The sequence below is a fragment of the Xenia sp. Carnegie-2017 genome, unplaced genomic scaffold (genome assembly GCF_021976095.1).
Source record: "Xenia sp. Carnegie-2017 unplaced genomic scaffold, XeniaSp_v1 HiC_scaffold_24, whole genome shotgun sequence".
NCBI lineage: Eukaryota > Metazoa > Cnidaria > Anthozoa > Malacalcyonacea > Xeniidae > Xenia > Xenia sp. Carnegie-2017.
This window is the reverse complement of record NW_025813487.1, coordinates 17,601,284-17,620,742: the sequence shown is the minus strand read 5'-3', so window position 1 is coordinate 17,620,742 and position 19,459 is coordinate 17,601,284. Positions and strand designations below refer to the sequence as shown.

General features: G+C 36.9%; 2 protein-coding genes across 2 annotated transcripts; one reads left to right on the top strand and one right to left on the bottom strand.

Annotated features, from left to right (window-relative positions):
• The first annotated feature begins 484 nt into the window (after positions 1-484).
• Positions 485-14,550, top strand: LOC124452282 (sucrase-isomaltase, intestinal-like). Its single transcript, XM_047002862.1, has 30 exons — positions 485-753; positions 906-1,009; positions 1,722-1,781; positions 2,010-2,934; positions 3,102-3,293; positions 4,418-4,563; positions 4,636-4,804; positions 5,080-5,182; positions 5,249-5,361; positions 5,517-5,642; positions 5,713-5,844; positions 5,940-6,047; positions 6,702-6,764; positions 6,842-6,955; positions 7,049-7,133; positions 7,692-7,795; positions 8,704-9,129; positions 9,249-10,751; positions 10,826-11,098; positions 11,784-11,946; positions 12,011-12,045; positions 12,127-12,243; positions 12,365-12,513; positions 12,682-12,766; positions 12,876-12,932; positions 13,047-13,171; positions 13,434-13,522; positions 13,597-13,646; positions 13,714-13,848; positions 14,336-14,550. Exons 4-30 carry the CDS (start codon positions 2,761-2,763, stop codon positions 14,480-14,482), a joined length of 4,983 nt encoding a protein of 1,660 aa, XP_046858818.1. The 5' UTR covers positions 485-753; positions 906-1,009; positions 1,722-1,781; positions 2,010-2,760; the 3' UTR covers positions 14,483-14,550.
• Positions 14,502-18,149, bottom strand: LOC124450422 (heat shock factor 2-binding protein-like). The gene is made up of 11 exons (XM_047001078.1): positions 17,861-18,149; positions 17,727-17,784; positions 17,512-17,615; positions 17,409-17,426; positions 17,188-17,319; positions 16,094-16,404; positions 15,588-15,661; positions 15,480-15,516; positions 15,340-15,403; positions 15,128-15,175; positions 14,502-14,872 (listed from the first exon to the last, which is right to left on the bottom strand). Exons 1-11 carry the CDS (start codon positions 17,963-17,965, stop codon positions 14,810-14,812), a joined length of 1,014 nt encoding a protein of 337 aa, XP_046857034.1. The 5' UTR covers positions 17,966-18,149; the 3' UTR covers positions 14,502-14,809.
• Between the last annotated feature and the right edge of the window lie 1,310 nt (positions 18,150-19,459).

Genomic DNA, 19,459 nt, shown 5'->3' with positions numbered 1-19,459 from the left:
TTTGAGATGATTGCGGAGGAAAACATTGTTTTGTACTAAATCTCTCGAAAAAATCTTCGTTTACATGTGGTCTAAAGTATTGCTAATTATATAGAAAATCGGAACAAACGCATAATAAAATTGGTGATGGAATTTTTAACGGCAAAATGATAAACTATTGATTAAATACTTACTACTACAGCAAAGCAAAACATTCAATTAAATACTTACTACTACAGCAAAAGCAAAACATTCAGCACAATCTAATGTTTTAGCTACTTCAGGCCAATCCAACAAACGATTTTAGACGTCTATTTAATATTAAACTTTGCAATGCATACACTCAATTCACTCATAACTAATCATTACGCTAAGAAACCCCAATCGTAATATGTTGAATTTGAGCCGCAGAAAATAATCAAATATTAGGTAAGCCACAAATTTCAATTATCATTAATATTCATAGATCTTAATCTTAACTGATTCCTCGCAAGCGACATACTCAGACTTAAATTTCATGAAAACATGATGAGCACAGAGATTAACGCGTTGGAGCTCGCAACACGGTATGAAATACATGATGAGCACAGACATTAACGCGTTGGAGCTCGCAACACGGTATGAAATACATGATGAGCACAGAGATTAACGCGTTGGAGCTCGCAACACGGTATGAAATACATGATGAGCACAGAGATTAACGCGTTGGAGCTCGCAACACGGTATGAAATACATGATGAGCACAGAGATTAACGCGTTGGAGCTCGCAACACGGTATGAAATTGAGATGTTTTTGTTTTCCCTATTTTAAATTGAAATGCATTGTTAGCTGTTGAGTGGTGTCCACGCGTAAGAATGATTTGAATAAAATAACACCATGTTTTAAAATAACACAATTCTGTTAACAACGATTCTGTTACACTAAGATTACAAAGCAGTGATACATCACAACGCATGCAACAAGATATAAAAGGCGTATCGCCATAGAAGGCGAAATCCATTGCAGACGCGGTTAACAATAAAATTAAAGGTAAATAAAATTAATATCACGTATTGGACTGTAAAGGAACATGAGTAATAAATAGTATTTTAAGAAAATAAAAATGTTGCTACTCCTGTTTAGCTATAGCGCAGTTCTTCCGCTTCAATTTTGATTTTCGTGTATGTTTGAAACGTTCTTCTCCTGGCTAGTTTAGTGACTGTGGGATTTTGATAAGTTGTGAACCGACATGTCTAGACATGTTTTACGTCGCACATGGCCAACTGTATTGCAATCAAGCTCTACATGAGGCAAATGACATTTTCCAACGCATGCGCTGTTAGACTAACAGCAGGATTACACAAGGCCACAAGGCGATTGTTGTCAGAAGTTAGAACGTGAAAATCAACAATTTCTATGATAAAGTAAAACCAACACAAGCGTTGATATTTTAAAAAAGAAAAAATTATTAGCTCCTAACCTGACATTTACTCCTCATTTGACTCTAAAGATGACTACTGTTAAGGTTGTCGAAACGTCAGTCAACAACAACAAAAACAGTCTATCTCAGGACTTTATTAACCTGGACGATCATCATTTACAAACATATAACGATACTCCCGGGTTCAAACCATTTACTTTAAGGTACTTTTCCTCATAAAAAGAAAAATACTCCATCTACACAAACTAAATCCAAGGACAAACCTAAACACAACACAATACATGTTCCTGACTCAACTAACAAAAAGACTTCATCTCACAGGTGGTGAATATACATACGATTTAGATGTTGATGTATAGCCAGAGTCAGGAGTATGGAAAGGTAAGTTAGTAGATGGAGTTTTAACTTGTTCAGGTTGGTTAGTAGCATCAGAGAGTAGTTTCCATTCAAACTTGAAAGACAGTTTCTCTTCAGCAAAGGAGGAGGACCAGGTAGGCCGATAGTCTGTTAAGTAGAGATTTTGGGAATTCATGAGAACTGTTATTGTTCTTTTCAACATACCATTCTATTTTAAGTTTGATCGATTTATTGTTTATATTGATGTCCCAGGATGGAGAAGAACCAATACCAAGATTTCCAATTAATCAGGAAGCTTGAAAAGGTAAGGGATAGTATGATTTACCAATGAAATCGTTTGGATTTGATGAAATTTTCTTAGGCCTAGTTGGAGTAGGAAGGACACCGTTGAAAATAGGAAGCACCATCGCTATAATTATGGGTTTGAAGATCTTCGTAAATAAAAGAAAAAATGTATACAATTCGACTCCAAAAATCTTGTAGAAATGTAGAGGAGAGTACCAGGAACACGTAGATACCAAATATAGATAATCCACGATAGATTTAAGAGCTAAAATTTTCGAACGAAGACGAGCGCGTGTAAACAAAACAACCGCCGATCGCACCAATTTATAAACTTTGATTTCTCGGCGAAAAAAGGACCAATTTCAGCCAATAAACTCTTGAAATGATCGCTAGACTTTTAGCTACAAGATTATACCATAAAGTAAGGCCAATGAACAATTTTGAAGGAAGAAGATCAAAATTTCGAAGAGCACCGCCGGAAAATTCAATGGCCTTGCATTTTTGACCTTGCTATGGCAAGATATCAGGCCGTGTAATTTAAGTAGGCCATGGTTGACCTTTTCTTTCTGGTTGGCACTGATGAGTTCTCAATTTCTCCTAAACTTCTCCTTATTTACGCATAAAAACACTCAAAACATCTCAAAAATGAAAATCAACAAGTCTCGCCGAGACAAAGATAAGAATATTACAAGTCATTCCATGTTATTCCATTTCATAAATGGCGTGCTTTTTCATCCTTATTGCTGTGATAGTGTTTGCATTCAATTGCTCCGGCGTCAATGCCGACGATCTTGCAAGGTTTGATTGTTATCCAGAGGGACGGGACAGTATGTTGAATAAAACATTGTGCGAGAATCGTGGATGTCTTTGGAAAGAACCATTAAGCGATAATGTACGTATCAACAGTAACTTGTAATCGTTCAGAGATAATAAAGTGAACATACACACATACCACCTACTGACAATAACAAAGTTCAACACAGACATAATTGTAGGCAATATCAGTTACACATAGTGAAGTGATTGGTCCAAATAGAGATTTTGGAGAACTCTTTTTAGAAAGCTCCATCGTGCTTCTATCCGAGCGGTTTCAACGCATACAAACTGGCTAAAAAGGAGACCCTCACCTCAGAAAGGCAGGATATAATTTATCACCTACAAAGAGTAGACAAAAGAGTGTTGTATGGAAATCATAGCGACAATATAACAGTTCATGTGCATTTCTATAACAGCGATGTATTAAGGGTGAAGGTAAGGGACTTGAAGGGATTCTGCAGGACAATATAACAGTCTACGTGCATTTTTACAACAGCAATGTATTAAGGGTGAAAGTAAGAGATTTGAAGGGACTTTGCAGGACAGTATTACACTTCACATGCCCTTCTGCAACAGCGATGTATACTATAAATTGTGACGATAAGGGATTTGAAGGGACTTTGCAGGACAGTATTACACTTCACGTGCCCTTCTGCAACAGCGATGTATACTATAAATTGTGACGATAAGGGATTTGAAGGCCAATATCAAATTTAAGGGTGAAGGAGCAAGGTCTAAGGGATTAAAATTCAGGACAATCAAATTAGAAGCAACGATTCGAATGAACTTAGAAGGGGTAACTGCTATCAAATTTCCATTGTATCAAATCTCATTTTTAAGTTTTACCGTTTACAAACAGTTATACGACAACAACGTGGACAGGTACAAAGTTCCATTGTATCAAATCTCATTTTTAAGTTTTATCGTTTACAAACAGTTAAACGACAACAACGTGGACAGGTACAAAGTTCCATTGTATCAAATCTCATTTTTAAGTTTTACCGTTTACAAACAGTTATACGACAACAACGTGGACAGGTACAAAGTTCCATTGTATCAAATCTCATTTTTAAGTTTTATCGTTTACAAACAGTTATACGACAACAACGTGGACAGGTACAAAGTTCCATTGTATCAAATCTCATTTTTAAGTTTTACCGTTTACAAACAGTTATATGACAACAACGTGGACAGGTACGAAGTTCCATTGTATCAAATCTCATTTTTAAGTTTTACCGTTTACAAACAGTTATATGACAACAACGTGGACAGGTACGAAGTTCCATTGTATCAAATCTCATTTTTAAGTTTTATCGTTTACAAACAGTTATACGACAACAACGTGGACAGGTACAAAGTTCCATTGTATCAAATCTCATTTTAAGTTTTACCGTTTACAAACAGTTATACGACAACAACGTGGACAGGTACAAAGTTCCATTGTATCAAATCTCATTTTAAGTTTTACCGTTTACAAACAGTTATACGACAACAACGTGGACAGGTACAAAGTTCCATTGTATCAAATCTCATTTTTAAGTTTTACCGTTTACAAACAGTTATACGACAACAACGTGGACAGGTACGAAGTTCCATTGAAGTTCAATAATCAATCGTTCGATGGTGGAGAGACGAAGTACAGAGTACACGCTGATGAATTTCCATTTGCATTGAAAATAATACGAAGCAAAGACGACACTCTAATGTGAGAATACGCTACACTTATAGCTGAAATATATAAGGAATTTTGCAGTTGTATAATTTCACCATTATCTAGATGGGACAGTTCGGTAGCACCGTTGATCTTCAGTGACCAATACATTCAAATCTCAACGAAACTACCCTCTACATATCTTTATGGTTTCGGTGAACAGGAACATGCGAGTTTCGCGCGAGGAATGGACTGGAAAACATTGGGAATGTTCTCACGTGATCAGTTCCCATTCGTGAGTCCTTTTACAGAAGTTGTTATTCAATTCAACAGGCACTTATTTAGCGTTAATAATCAAATACCGTACACTCCTGGTTAGTAAGAACCTCCGCCATCAATAACTCTAACAAAACATGATTGTGGCCAAGGAAACAGCAGTACCAATGGTACCAACAGGATATTAAACACACAATGTCGCCCTTCTCTCCGTATTCATTTTCTGCATTTAATACAATGAACTAAAAGCTTGTAATCATAAACGTAAAATCCTTACATTTCCATCTTCCGCAGGCAGCAGCAGAAGGAAATACATATGGAGTACATCCATTCTATATGAGCTTAGAGAAGAGTGGTAAAGCACACGGTGTAGTGCTTGTCAATAGTAACGCAATGGGTAAGAATAACTACGTCATGTAGGACCAGTTATAAATCTTTATACAATTTATCAACCAATCAATAGATGTGACTCTACAGCCAACGCCAGCTTTGACGTACCGAACAATTGGTGGAATATTGGATTTTTACTTTTTCCTTGGACCATCACCCGAGGATGTTGTGCAACAGTACACAAAGGTAACAACATTTGTTCGGTTTTTGAAATAGATATCATGGCAACTGTTGCTTTAAAAAGTTCTTTGACAGCTTTTCCATCGCGATGGAAATAGCCCACAATCTCAATATTCACGTTTTGTACTCTCATGAGAAAGAACTATGGCGTTTTTTTACAGTTAATTGGTCGACCATTCATGCCGCCATACTGGAGTCTTGGTTTTCAACTCTGTCGCTATGGTTACAAAGATTTGAACGAGGTGAAGGAAGTTGTAGGGGAAATGAAGAAATACAACATACCACAGGTATAAAATAGAACTTTGTTGGGGACATAGATTGCTATACAGGTACATAAATAGGATTGAATGTTTTCAGGATGTACAATACGGAGATATTGACTACATGGAGCGACAACTCGACTTCACGTACGATAAATCAACATACGACGGACTGCCACAGTTTGTGAATGACATCAAAAAGGAAGGACTAAAGTACATAATTATTCTGGTAAGATAACGAAGCACTATTGTGATACCATTGTATATAATAAACCAGCAATTTCTTGTACATGAAATCGAACTCTTCTTCATCGACATATCCAGGATCCTGCCATCAGTGTGAACGAGACAACGATGTATCCAACATATAGTGAAGGTGTGAAAAATGACGTTTGGATCAAGAACTACGAAGGAAATACATTGCATGGAAAGGTAGTTACGTGCGTTATACATGGCTATTAATGTTGCAAAAGCTGCTTCAAAAGGGTCTTTTTTGAGTGAGGTTTGTCAGAAAGGTTCTTCAAAAGGATTTGCCTTGAATGAGGCTTCTTACAAAGGTTCTTGAGGAACGTCTCCCTTGATTGAGGTTTGTCAGAAAGGTTCTTGAGAAGGATTTGCCTTGAATGAGGCTTCTTAAAAAGGTTCTTAAGGGAGGTATCCCTTGATTGAGGTTTGTCAGATCTTGAGGAAGGTCTCCCTTGATTGAGGTTTGACAGAAAGGTTCTTGAGAAGGATTTGCCTTGAAGGAGGCTTCTTAAAAAGGTTCTTAAGGGAGGTCTCCCTTGATTGAGGTTTGTCAGATTTTGAGGAAGGTCTCCCTTAATTGAGGTTTGACAGAAAGATTCTTGAGAAAGATTTGCCTTGAATGAGGCTTCTTACAAAGGTTCTTGAGGAAGGTCTCCCTTGATTGAGGTTTGTCAGAAAGGTTCAAAAAAGACCACTCTAATTAATCACATGCATGCACCCAGGCTACATGATTTACATAGCTAATGAGAGCGAGTGTGATGTGTTTAAAGCATTAATGTCTACCTGGTGGACGATTGAACTCAAATCTGGTAGCTTCGCGACTTTGTTTCCCTTCGAAAGGTATGGCCTAACTATCCCAATGTTAGCGAAGATACAAGTCTACCTTGGGAGGAACGTATTGAGGTATGTTTTTTAAGTTAACTTCAAAAGTAGTGTCGATCAGATTAGTAAAATAAGAAATCCTCTTTTCTTGACGAAAGCGTTTCCGTGCGTACGTTGCTTTTCCTGATTACTTCGCCAACAATACGGCAAAATGGTGGCGAAACGAGATAGAGAAATTTCACAAGATCATCGACTTCGATGGCTTATGGATCGTAAGCAGATATACATAAAAACTCCACTGTGATTTTATGTTTCCGCGAGGGAAGAACAATTCTTTTTGATGCGACTATTTTTGTTCAATATAGGACATGAATGAACCAGCAAATTTTGTTCATGGATCAATTCGTGGATGTCCACATACAAAGTATGACTACCCGCCGTATAAGCCATGTAAGATAACATATGATGATATATCCACGTACAAAGTTTGACTACCCGCCGTATAAACCATGTAAGATAACATATGATAATATGTCCACGTACAAAGTTTGACTACCCGCCGTATAAACCATGTAAGATAACATATGATGATTTATTTATAACCAGAAGTGCTGTAGCAAAAGGTGGAGATGTCGACCTATACACAATAACTCCACGTGTAACAAAACAAAAATGATCTCCGTGCTTTTATCTAAGAGGAGTGAGAATTTAAGGAAACCATTTCAAACCTAAGAAATCTCAGTACAAATTTCTTCAGTGTAAACACTTATTGCGAAACTGACACTCATAATCGAAAGAGATATAAATCTCAAAATGATTTATTCAAAATTGTGTGGCGTCTTCAAAAAATCTCAGAATGCTTTATTCAAGATTGTGAAAACATTTGCGATATTTTCTCAAATACTTTGATGTCCTTCTAAACACTCAGATGTCCTCTGAAAAACTTCGATGCCCTCTGAAATAGTTAGAAGTCCTCGGAAATACTTAAGAGTCCTCTCAAATACTTAGACGTCCTCGGAGGTACTCTGGCAGATAAGACAATATGTATGAGTGCGCAACAAGCTGAAGGAAAACATCGCCATTATGACGTACACAGTTTGTACGGATGGACATAGGCGTACGGGGGGGGTGGGCTGGGGGGGCTGCAGCCCCCCCAATTTCTCGAGAATTTGTGTATTCGGGCAAGCATTTACATGATATTCTGGCAAGATACTTACTACAGTTTTTAAATTTTCAATATTAATCTACATCATTTCTAGATCATAAACTGCTTCGGTTCTTGAGCGTGAACGGTCTTTTAATGGATGGTTTTTAAATTGTTTAAATTACTTAAATTTCAGGAGGTAAAATAAAAAATCGCGTAAAGTGATTGGGTGCAAAATTTTTCTTGAGACATAATAGGAGAATTTTACATCCGCCCCATTATAATATAAACAAATTACGTCACGAGAAATCGGTCTATTTACTAGCGATATTGCGACGAATATATTCGGTGTTTACAACTTTTAAACGAACACGAACGCCGATATTTTCAATCAGAGCAAAGCTTTTGGTATTAAATTTATCCACATAACGTTCTCCATTTATAAAAAAGGGCTGAGGTCAGTAAAAGTCTTGAAATGTCTTGAAATTGCGAAAAATCGTCTCCCACACGCTATCCGTTATACATTAATATATAGATTAACAATCGCTGCGATCCCCAAAAGTGATTTTTAATTTTTGCATGAAAATTAGGCTTCGTATGGAGAGGCACTGTCCATTCCATTGATTAGATTAGTGCCATTCACTCTATGATTGTTGTTCAAGGAAACTATTATCCACAAGGGGAAAACATTTAGTAGCCAAGCTCTAATAAAGCGTACATATGGCGTCTCGTAAACGACCGTATCGACATCGCGTTTGGTGCGAGGAATGCAGCAAGGAAATTGACAGTGATTATAAGGAGGTCCACTTTCGACGAGTTCACAATAATGAAAAAGTTAAGTGTCATCGAGTGATGGATTCATCGGATTTATCGCAGTCAAAGATCAGTGGTTTCTTTGTAAAAAGTAACATGACAACCAAGGATGATAACCTAACCTTACAGGAAACAGAATCGAGTGCTAGTAAAGATTTAGCAGCCACTGGGTCTTTTGAGGAAAATCTACCTGAGATTAATTTGAAGGAGCCCATAAGCGAAGACCAAACGGAACCAATGAGAACGTTTATTGATGTTGATGAATTAAATCCACTGACGCAGTTCAGAGAAAATAAAGAATTGAATACGGTCACGGATAATGAAAATCTTACTTCCAGTGACGCACTGTTCATCGAAGAATTTAACTTAAATCAAAATATACAACGCGTTGCAACACCAGAATCAACGACGACGTCTAACACTCTAGACACAACAGCAATACAAGATTTAGATTCAACAGCATCTGTTCTAAATGAACAGACTAGAAAGGTTTCCTTAACAGTATGAATGAAGAAGAGATTTCCACCTTGCACGCCCCAAAACAGCCTATATTAGGTGAATATCCTGCACGAAAATTCGGCAGTGAAACATTTGTGCGACGATTTCAGCCTGAATGGTACAAGAAATATCCATGGATTAGTTACGAAGTGGATAAAGATGCATGCGTTTGTTTTGCCTGTAAAGAATTTGGGAAGAATACTTCATTTGTGCTTACAAATTGGAAGAAGTCGTCAAAGCTGGCAAAACATGGCAAGAGTGAGAACCACGTCAGATCCATGACAAGATGGCTCCAGTTTAAAGCAATGGAAAGAAAGAAAACCTCCGTACTACAACAGCTGAATAGTGCACACCAGGACCAGGTTGCTATTAACAGACAATACTTAAAAGTAATCATACAATCTTTGATGTACACTGCACAACAAAATGTTGCAATTAGAGGTCATGAAGAGATTCGGGGTGATATATGGGAGATATCTGATATAAATAGAGGAAACTTTCTCGAGTTACTTTGCATAAGATGCAACGATTTGCCTTGGCTGAAATCTAAACTTCAAAGCCAGCTGCAGACACATGCTCAGTGGACATCCCCTGCTATTCAAAATGAACTACTGGAAATAGTAGCAAGTGTCATGCTTGAGAGGATAGCAGAAGAAGCAAGTAGCGACTACTACGGAATAGTTGTCGATGAAACGGCAGACATCAGTCGAACAGAGCAATTATCTCTTTTCCTCAGATATGTTTTCAATGGCGAAACCAAAGAGACATTCACTGGTTTCTATTCAACCAAATCTACGGAAGGAGAAGTATTGTATGAGCTGTTAAAGACAGCCATTGGCAGGCTAGAGTTGACATTGGAAAACATTGTCGCAGAATGCTTTGATGGCGCTGCAAATATGAGTGGCCCTCGCAAAGGACTTGCTGCACGCATGAAGGAGTGCTCACCTCTTAGCATCTATGTTCACTGCCATGGGCATCGGCTTAACTTGGCGCTACAAGATACGATGACTACAATTGAGCCACTTCAGAAAGCTTTAGGTGTGATCCAGAGTCTCCATAATTTCTTGGAAGGAAGTCCCAAACGCCACTCCATCTTCAATGACATCAAGGTCGAAGATGAGGACGAAGATATTACACTGACTATTAAATCGCAGAGTGCTACTAGATGGTCTTGTCGTTGGGCAGCTGTAAAAGCAGTAGTAAACCAATTACCTAAGATCATCGAGGTTCTCCTTACACTCTCAAAAGATCGCGATCCGAAGACCTACAATGACAGCAATTCGCTACTTAACTCGATTTGCGACTTTCGGTTCGTTTTTGGTTTGATGGTATTAAAGGTTATTTTATCTAACACCGATGGTTTGAGCAGGTACCTACAAGGAAAGCAAATGGATGTCGCCACAGCAAAGAAGAGTGTTGATGGCGTGATTAAGACATTAATTGGATGTCGTTCCCTCGAAAATTTCGAACTGTTATGGTCACGGGCTGAAATCATAGCACACAAAATTAAGGAGCAAATTGAAGGTACAGAATTCAATTTCAAAGATGCAAAAGTACCAAGATTCCAACAGCCGTCACGGCGGCTCCAAGCTCTCGTCGGTGAAATGGCTGAAGTAAATGCAGAAGTGGAAAATCGAACAGAAAAGATTACTATCGTATCACATGCTACTACCTAAGCATTGACAAGATTGTGGCGGAGATGAAATCAAGATTTGAAGGTAGTGATCAAGAGGTCCTATTGGCACTTGCAGATATTGTGTTCAACAGGTCTCCAACCACGGCGAATGTTGAGTTGGTATCACACTTCTATGGTATCGACAGTGAGCTTCTTAGTAGCGAGAAAAATGTCTTTGAGAATATTGACGTTGATTTCCCTTGTGCTGAGAGAGAAAACGCTGCCAAAATTGTTAAGAGAATGTTCGAAAATGGTGTTCATGAAGTCCTGCCTGTGGCTTACAAAGTATTTTCGATTCTGGCCGCGATCCCGGCAACATCCTGCTCAGCAGAAAGATCTTTTAGCGCTCTTCGTCGCTTAAAACCTATCTTCGAAGTACAATTGGTCAAAACGGTTAAACAGCATTGCCCTAATCAATGTGGAAAGAGCCTATGCAAATAGTACTTTAAAGAACGACATGGAAAAGATAATTAACATTTTTGGACAGCGACGTAATCGTAAATCTTATTTCTTTTAGTCTTAGATCGTCGCACATTTAACTAACTAAATTTCTTCTGCGTCTAGTGTTATATATGACAAAATTTCAAATATCAAATAAAATGTAGTTACTTTCGTAGCATCCTCTTAGCAAATTGTAATGATTTTAGCTTATTAATTGAGATGGCCAGAGACAACATAAGAATATCTATGACGTCATACGTCATATGACGTCATATAATTCGGGCAAATTTAGTCCAGCTCCCCCTAAAAATATGTGCCCGTACGCCTATGCGGATGGAGTCAGACTGTGGTCACACAACAGTAAGTCTCAAACAAGCATTAATCTTTTATATCCATTTCGAACTCACATCTTCCCTCTCTTTTTAAAATGTTAGTTTACCTACAAAGTTATTGCACTGTATCTTTTATATGTCTTACAACATCTTTGTTTTTACAGTTGAATTTATACTTTGGCCTTTAACACTCTATCTATATTATACTCCATGATTTCACATGTAGAATCATGCACAGTTTAACCAATAAACGAAGCATCGTAATCTCTCGCTCGACGTACATTAGCAGTGGTAAATATGCCGGACATTGGCTAGGTGATAATCTTTCTGCATACTACCAAATGCATCGCTCTATCGTTGGTACGATTACGATTTGCAGCATGTCGAAGATCCAACATTACGCTAACAAATTTTTTGTTTAAAGGAATGCTGGATTTCAACCTGTTTGGCATACCGTATGTAAGTTGAAAATGTGATTGTTATCATCGGTACATTTTTCTTTTTCCAACTGCTGTTCGAAGAAGTATTTAACTCTTGTAGATTGGTGCGGACATATGTGGTTTTATAGATGATACAACAGCAAGTTTGTGTCAACGCTGGATGCAACTTGGGGCTTTTTATCCGTTTAGTAGAAACCACAATACATTCGGAGCGAAGGTAACTATAATAATGAAATTCTTTACTCAAGTAATGTTTCACCTTCTGTAAGATAACAAAAACTCTGAATGTAATTTTGCAAGTCCTTTTTATCAAAAGTCAAATCTTTTTTATTTTTCAGCCTCAACATCCCACGGTGTTTGGTGAAACAATTGCTAAAAACATACGTGATATCTTATTGGTTCGATATCGCTTGCTGCCATATCTCTACACTTTGTTTTACGATGCTCACACCAAGGGTTCCACGGTTGTCAGACCTCTTCTTCACGAGTGAGAAAAAACACTGAATACGAAGAATAAGAAAACGATCAATCCATCATACATTTCTGTCGACTTGAACTTCTCTCTGACGATATCAATTTTAATATCCATTTCACTCTCATCCAGTGAAATGAAATAGTGGAAACTACATTCTATTTTTTTCACTCTTCCTTGCAGATTTACAGCAGATTCAGCAACATGGACCATAGATAAGCAGTTTCTGTGGGGGTCAGCTTTGCTGATAAGTCCAGCTTTGGAAGAGGTCAGTTACTTTTTTTGTCATAAAACAATGAGCTATGATCTCGACCAATCATTGAAACGATCAACAACAAAGAGTTTGAACAGTCATTCCATAAAATTTCTTCCTTCAGAATCAAACAGAAGTGAAAGCGTATTTTCCAGATTCTCGTTGGTTTGACTACTTCACAGTGCGTTCTAATACGATCAATTATTTATGTACATTGTGTACTGTTGTTTGACCGTATAAATTTTAAAATGATTTGAGCATCACGTCTTAGTCTTTTTAACGTACTTTATTACAGGGAAATGAAGTGTCACAAAGAAGCGCCTACAGAAACCTGACGACGCCTCAAGATCACATCAACCTCCACCTGCGAGGCGGGTTTATAATACCTGTACAAGAGCCAGCGAACAATACTTTCTTCAGGTATGCGGTCACGATCTCCTTTAAAACTAATAGATTTTAAAGAATAAAAGGCCACCATTCCCATTAACAAGGACGGTTGCTAATAAAGTTTGTAGAGGAGCGAACTTTAAGATTTGTAACTAGACACAAGCCCAAATCTGATTCATTTCCGTATTAACTGAAAGACAATTAATACAGACACGTTATTGATGTAAAAACTCCCCCTCTGTCAGTGACGTCACTGGCACTGTCAGTGACGTCACTGGTCATCTTTTTATTCCAGTCGTCGCAATCCGTTTGGTTTGATTGTAACTCTTGATGATGATGAAAAAGCAATTGGATATATGTTCTGGGACGATGGTGACTCAATAGGTAGCGATTGTTTTCTAAATCTTTGAAGATCCATAAACTTCTTCTTACATCACGAATCTTACTTTCCACTTTAGACACGATAGAAAAGAACGCGTATCTTCTGTTGCAGTTTAAAGTTGCTAAGGTTTACGAACGGTAGAGACTCTTCACATTTTGACTTGAAGTTGATCGAAAATATTTTTGGTTCACAGAACAAGCTGACGATAGAAACACCAAAAAATAACATCAACGTCACCCCCCGTCTTGACACAATTGTTATCCTCGGTTTAAAACATGGTGAGGTAAGATCATCTCAAGGACAATCCATCTACAAAAACTCATCAAAGGTACGTATACAAAGATTCTTAGCTACCAAAGACGGATCGTGATTCCTAAGATCGAAGCATGAAATTAATTCTTCAGTCTAAAGCCAGAAGACACTCTTTGACTTAAAAGGCTGAAACCATCCCCTCAACTTTAAGATGTAAGTTATAGATTCATCACATCAAAGCAAAAACTTGATCCTTAAAGCCAACCAAAGTAAAAACTTGATCCTTAAAGCCAACCAAAGCCAAAACTTGATCCTTAAAGCCAACCAAAGCCAAAACTTGATCCTTAAAGCCAACCAAAGTCAAAACTTGATCCTTAAAGCCAATCAAAGCCGAAACTTGATCCTTAAAGCCAACCAACCCTTAGTTCTGAAATTCGGTCATACATTTAGTGAACAGAAGAAGGCTTTAACACCGTGTAGATTCACATCAGTATGTTAGAATAGAGAAAGTTGAACATCCAAACGCTGATGATGGGAAGTCACTTTTTTCCTTTTTCTTTTAGTCACTGAACATCACTGGTTTGAATTGGAATATGAACGAGCGACATGAATTATTCTGGACGACAAGCAAATCACATGCAGTCGGAAGTCAAAAGAATGTTATAACTCGTCTAATCTTTTTAGTTGTGTATTTTTTTGTGAACTTATGATGAAAAAACTTGACAAGTGTAGTGGAATGCAAACCATTTAATTACAAATATATTATATTAACTTTAAACGGATGTTTTCGAATTGTACAATCCGCATTAGCTACAATGTACTTTTTACGAAAGTTAAGTCAAATATTTTTTCGAACAATGAACTTTCAAGGGACTTGATAAATCTAAACAACTACAATACCCATGCACGAACTCTTAAAAAGATCAAATCGATTTCCTCAAAAGATAAAAGTATGCCACCGAAACTGGACTTTGATTAATTGCATTGCATTCAAAACATATAAAAAAGAATAATCCTACCATGGGTTATTGAACACGTTAAGACTGACGAGATAAAACCTCATTGAGATCAGACATTACTTCCAAGATAACTTTCTTTAGCTATGAAACAAAGAAGACGAAGTTAGTGTGTGAAAACAGATCAGTTGAAACCGTCTGCTTTTTAAATATAAAACCGTAGATGAATGAAATAAAACCGTGGATGAATGAAATAATACGGTGGATGAATGAAATAACACTGTGGATGAATGAAACAAAACCGTGGCTCTTTGCTTCATTAAGTAATGCTATGGTTTATTGATTTGGTAAATACAAAAATCGACCATCAGATGAAGTGGTAAATTCAATTTAAAATACCTCGCCTTTGGATGTGTCCGCAATTTCTTGTAATCTTCGCATCGAAACCTAAATTAATATGAGTTTCTGACATGTCAATAAAACACAAGAAAAATCAGAAAATTCTAATAAATAACGCATTTTCCCATAAACAGAATGTTTTTTTTGTGCTACGCAACAAAACACAATAGATTCCATTGTTGTCAATGATAAGAAAAGTTCGGTGTTCGTACCACTTCAAGAAGTTCGTGAGAAAAAGACGGATTATCTGGCTCGACAATTAAAGACTGTATACAACTAGAACACAAACAAAACAAAGAACGTTAAAATTGAGAAACATCTCATAAATGAAACAGTTCGATTGTATGCTTACTTAAGACAAGACAAACGAAGTTCACTCTCAGTTTCTTCTACAATAAAACAAAATATGTTTTAGAACAAACGTTGTTAAGGCCTAACTTTAATTTATACCAACACAAACCTGTGAACAGGTAACCAAGGTTCGTCATCAGGCCTTTTTTCGTCGAAAGATATTTTAGTCCTGTTTGGTTGATACTTTAAAGGAAAAAATAATCGGTTACATCTGTGTAATGAAGTATCAATAAATAGGGGATGCCAGGGTATTGGAAAAATGGGATCTTGGTGAACATGGTGGATGTGTAGGTTTGGGATATAAAGGGGTAGGGGTGGAAATGGCAGAGTTGGAGATGATGTTCGAGGGTATCTACGCGATTGTTGCGTGGTAAAATTGTAGTAATCAAATAATTAATAATTTGTTTCTACAGTGTTTTCATACAGCCCATTTAGTTACTCATGCTATGCAAGTATTTCATGATTGCAATGATTGTAAAAACAATAATATTAATAGAAAACTGAATTAAGTAATGCCAATGATCTTAAAGACTATATTGGAGTAATACAGAATGAAAGACTTTTTGTTGACAATGGCAAAAACGAAGCTTACATAAAATAAAACATTTGACTTACCTCACATTAAACAAGGACTTAAGAATAAGATTTTTGATGGTGTGACACTGTCGTGTAGGCATTTCAGGCAAATACATAATCAGAGAATCCAATGTTTTCACTCCAAGTGTTTTACTTGAAAGGTAATCTCTACCCAGGGGGGTGGCAGCAATATTTGTGATGATGCCAATCATTGACGACACAAGATTATATTCATCGGAACTACTATCATATATCTTGTTTGGTGGTGAATGCAGTGAACCATCAATGTTACTTTCTGCGAAACTTTCCAATGATTGTGTTACAAATTCCAAGAATTTCACAATAGTTTCCTGTAAACAGGACAAATCAATAATAAAGAGCACATTAATTGGAGTTAGGTCCAACAAAGAACATAACTAGTCTTGAAGACTTTAGAGAGCAGTTTGCTTCCACAGGTTGAGCATCTTCACTAAGACTTCTCAATAACTTTTCTTGTCAAAATCTTGGAAAGTTGATGCCTTGATTTAATCATGAACTTGCCAAAATACAGCCAACATTTCTGGCGTGAATCTGTGTTTAATATATTTGCATAACCTTGTTAAGATCATGTTAAGCACATCGCAAGATCTCTTAAAAACTTTTCAAGATACAACCATAATCTTAACATGATCATGGCAAGGTTACACACATGATCATGACAAGGTTACACACATGATCATGGCAAGGTTGCACACATGATCATGACAAGGTTACACACATGATCATGGCAAGGTTGCACACATGATCATGGCAAGGTTACACACATGATCATGGCAAGGTCGCACACATGATCATGGCAAGGTTGCACACATGATCATGGCAAGGTTGCACACATGATCATGACAAGGTTGCACACATGATCATGACAAGGTTGCACACATGGTCATGACAAGGTTGCACATGTGATTGGGCAATTTCTTCATGATTTTTACTGTCAACCAACAATAAAAAATCAGCTTGACCAGAGTGCAAACTAGCTGATGCTAGTTTTGTCAATAGTTTTAAGCCACTGACATGAACTGATGCAAATGAGCAGGAAGCATTTCAACACTATGTCCATCAGTGTCTCAATAGTTTATAAAAGTTCAACATACCCTCGCTATCATTGATTCAATACAGTCATCTTTCATGGAAGCATGCCAAATGATAGTGAGACAAATAGCAACAAATGACAAACACTCTTTGTATTCTTCAAATCTTTCTTCTTCTAAGACATTCAACTGCGTCTGGTGATAAAAATATTTTCTTTTCATGAAATAGTCAATTTCAACCGTCGGTGTTTAATAAATTGGTGGCATTCCATAAAATGACTTACTTTTAGTTGAAAATTCTCCTGGAAAATGTTAAAACAAAACATGAAACATCAAAGCTGGACTTCCATAAGTATCCTTAAAGATCCCTATAAAACCATCAACTACCTCTCTTAATCTTTCAACTTCTTCGATGCTGTTATCGTAGCGTCTTCTAGTAACCAATTCTTCTGTTGCTTTGGTTTTGATTTCGTGTTGTAATCTATTCACTTCTAAAAAGAATGTGTTAGAAACGAACTAGTTTTAATGAAGATACTATTTATACATGCAAATAGTTAGCATTTAAAGAGAAAATTTTAAACTCCCATACACGGCAAACGAACCTTGCTCCAAAGAATAGATTTTCTTGTACAACATTGACATAGTGTTGACGGAAAGAACCTAGATAATTGTCGTTTGTATTTAAGCATGAAGTATCTCAAAAGTCTTGTGTGAGCTGCATAATAATCAAATTCACCTTAGAAAGTGACTGTTTAAGCTTCGCAATATCTTTCACCATCTTTTCCAAACCAATACTTGAAACTTTTACGAATTCATGTGCAGATAATTTTTGCATTTCCATTTCTCACACGAAATATAAACTTGCCGGATAAAACAAGAAAAAAATGAATGAAATTTTTAAAAAGTGCTTCGATTATCGGTTTGTGTTAAAAACTCTACAAGTGATAACCAAAAGTCCAAAACTGCAACAAGAAATCCGAAAAAATAAGTATTTAAAAAACCCGCCATCTTTATCCTTCGAGACGGGGGAGAGAGGAAATGAGATACTACAAAGACAAAAACGGGGGGAGTGAACAATATCATTTTTAAAGTGCGCAAAAAATGTGACAATGGTTTCATTTAAATTGGAATTTATCTAAATGCTTTGTACACGATAACAATGATTTTACGCTATAATTTAGCACATTTACATTAAAGTTTCTGTCAAAAACTAGAAGGTCGGTATTGATTTCAGTTCTACAGACATGCAATATCTCGTTACACAATACACCTTCCTATCATGTACAATTAAAGTTACCGATAAATGATACGTGTTTTCTCTCTAGTGTCTTTTGCGTATCCGTGTTCGGCCAGCAGTTGACTGAAACTCATTTTTGAACTTTTCTTTCGCTTTAACGTCACTAAAACTCGACCAAAACTATCGAAATCGCCCAGCTCTGCATAAACCAATGTCTGATTATCATTCAGCATTCTTTCCAGCTCTTTCTTGTCGTCACGTTTTGATCTGTTCTCATCAAAATCGCTCGCGTTATTACCCATACAAAGATGAGCGAGGAAATTGCGCGCGCAGTAACCCTCTCTGCCCATTGTGTCGAGAGAGCCCTTCTTCAACTCAGCGCAGTCGATATTTTTCAAACGACATTTTATCTTGATGAGTCTCTCATTAAACTCAACCACAAGATACAACGTGTCTCCGTCGAGAACACGAACAACTTTCACATCCTGTTTAATGCCACTGAAAGTAAATTTATCAACTTTGTCGAATGTCGCTGATTGCTTTTGAACATCCATACTTGTGAAACTCAGACTTGACTTCAGACAAAACTTTCTCGATAAGTTTGTTTTGTTCGTGCGTAGTAAAATTGCATCAGTCAAATGCAAATGATGTATGAATAAGGAAATTACAAGCTGAGTCACAGAAGTGGTCTGTGTAGGCGGGCATCAACAAAAATACATTAAATGTTGACTTTAAATTTTGATCTCGGAGGGGAAAGTTCCCAATTGTAATCAATAAAGAAATGGAAACTTTTCGTTTTAAATTCGCGTCTTTCATCCATTCGATGTTTTTACTTTTTACATTCAAAGACGTTTGTTATCGTGTCATTTTTCATGCATGGCATATATCTTTGTCTCACACAAACTGTTACTATACGTGTACAAATATTAATTATGCAAAGGACACACAGTCATATGACTGTCGTATGAGTGCCAACTATAGTTTACGCAATAAATTTTAGTGATACAATTTGAAATTAACCAATCACTTTTAAAGACGTTAATAACTGTAGGAATACATACTCATCTGTAACTTTGAAGCCCAACAGATATTGGCTTT

Coding starts and splice junctions, on each gene's coding strand:
- LOC124452282 (XM_047002862.1), top strand. CDS start 2,761: ATGGCGTGCTTTTTCATCCTTATTGCTGTGATAGTGTTTGCATTCAAT. Junction 2,935..3,101: donor AAGAACCATTAAGCGATAAT/GTACGTATCAAC, acceptor AACTCTTTTTAG/AAAGCTCCATCGTGCTTCTA. Junction 12,046..12,126: donor ACCTGTTTGGCATACCGTAT/GTAAGTTGAAAA, acceptor TAACTCTTGTAG/ATTGGTGCGGACATATGTGG.
- LOC124450422 (XM_047001078.1), bottom strand. CDS start 17,965: ATGGAAATGCAAAAATTATCTGCACATGAATTCGTAAAAGTTTCAAGT. Junction 15,517..15,587: donor CCTTGGTTACCTGTTCACAG/GTTTGTGTTGGT, acceptor GTTTTATTGTAG/AAGAAACTGAGAGTGAACTT. Junction 15,404..15,479: donor CTTCGTTTGTCTTGTCTTAA/GTAAGCATACAA, acceptor TTTGTGTTCTAG/TTGTATACAGTCTTTAATTG.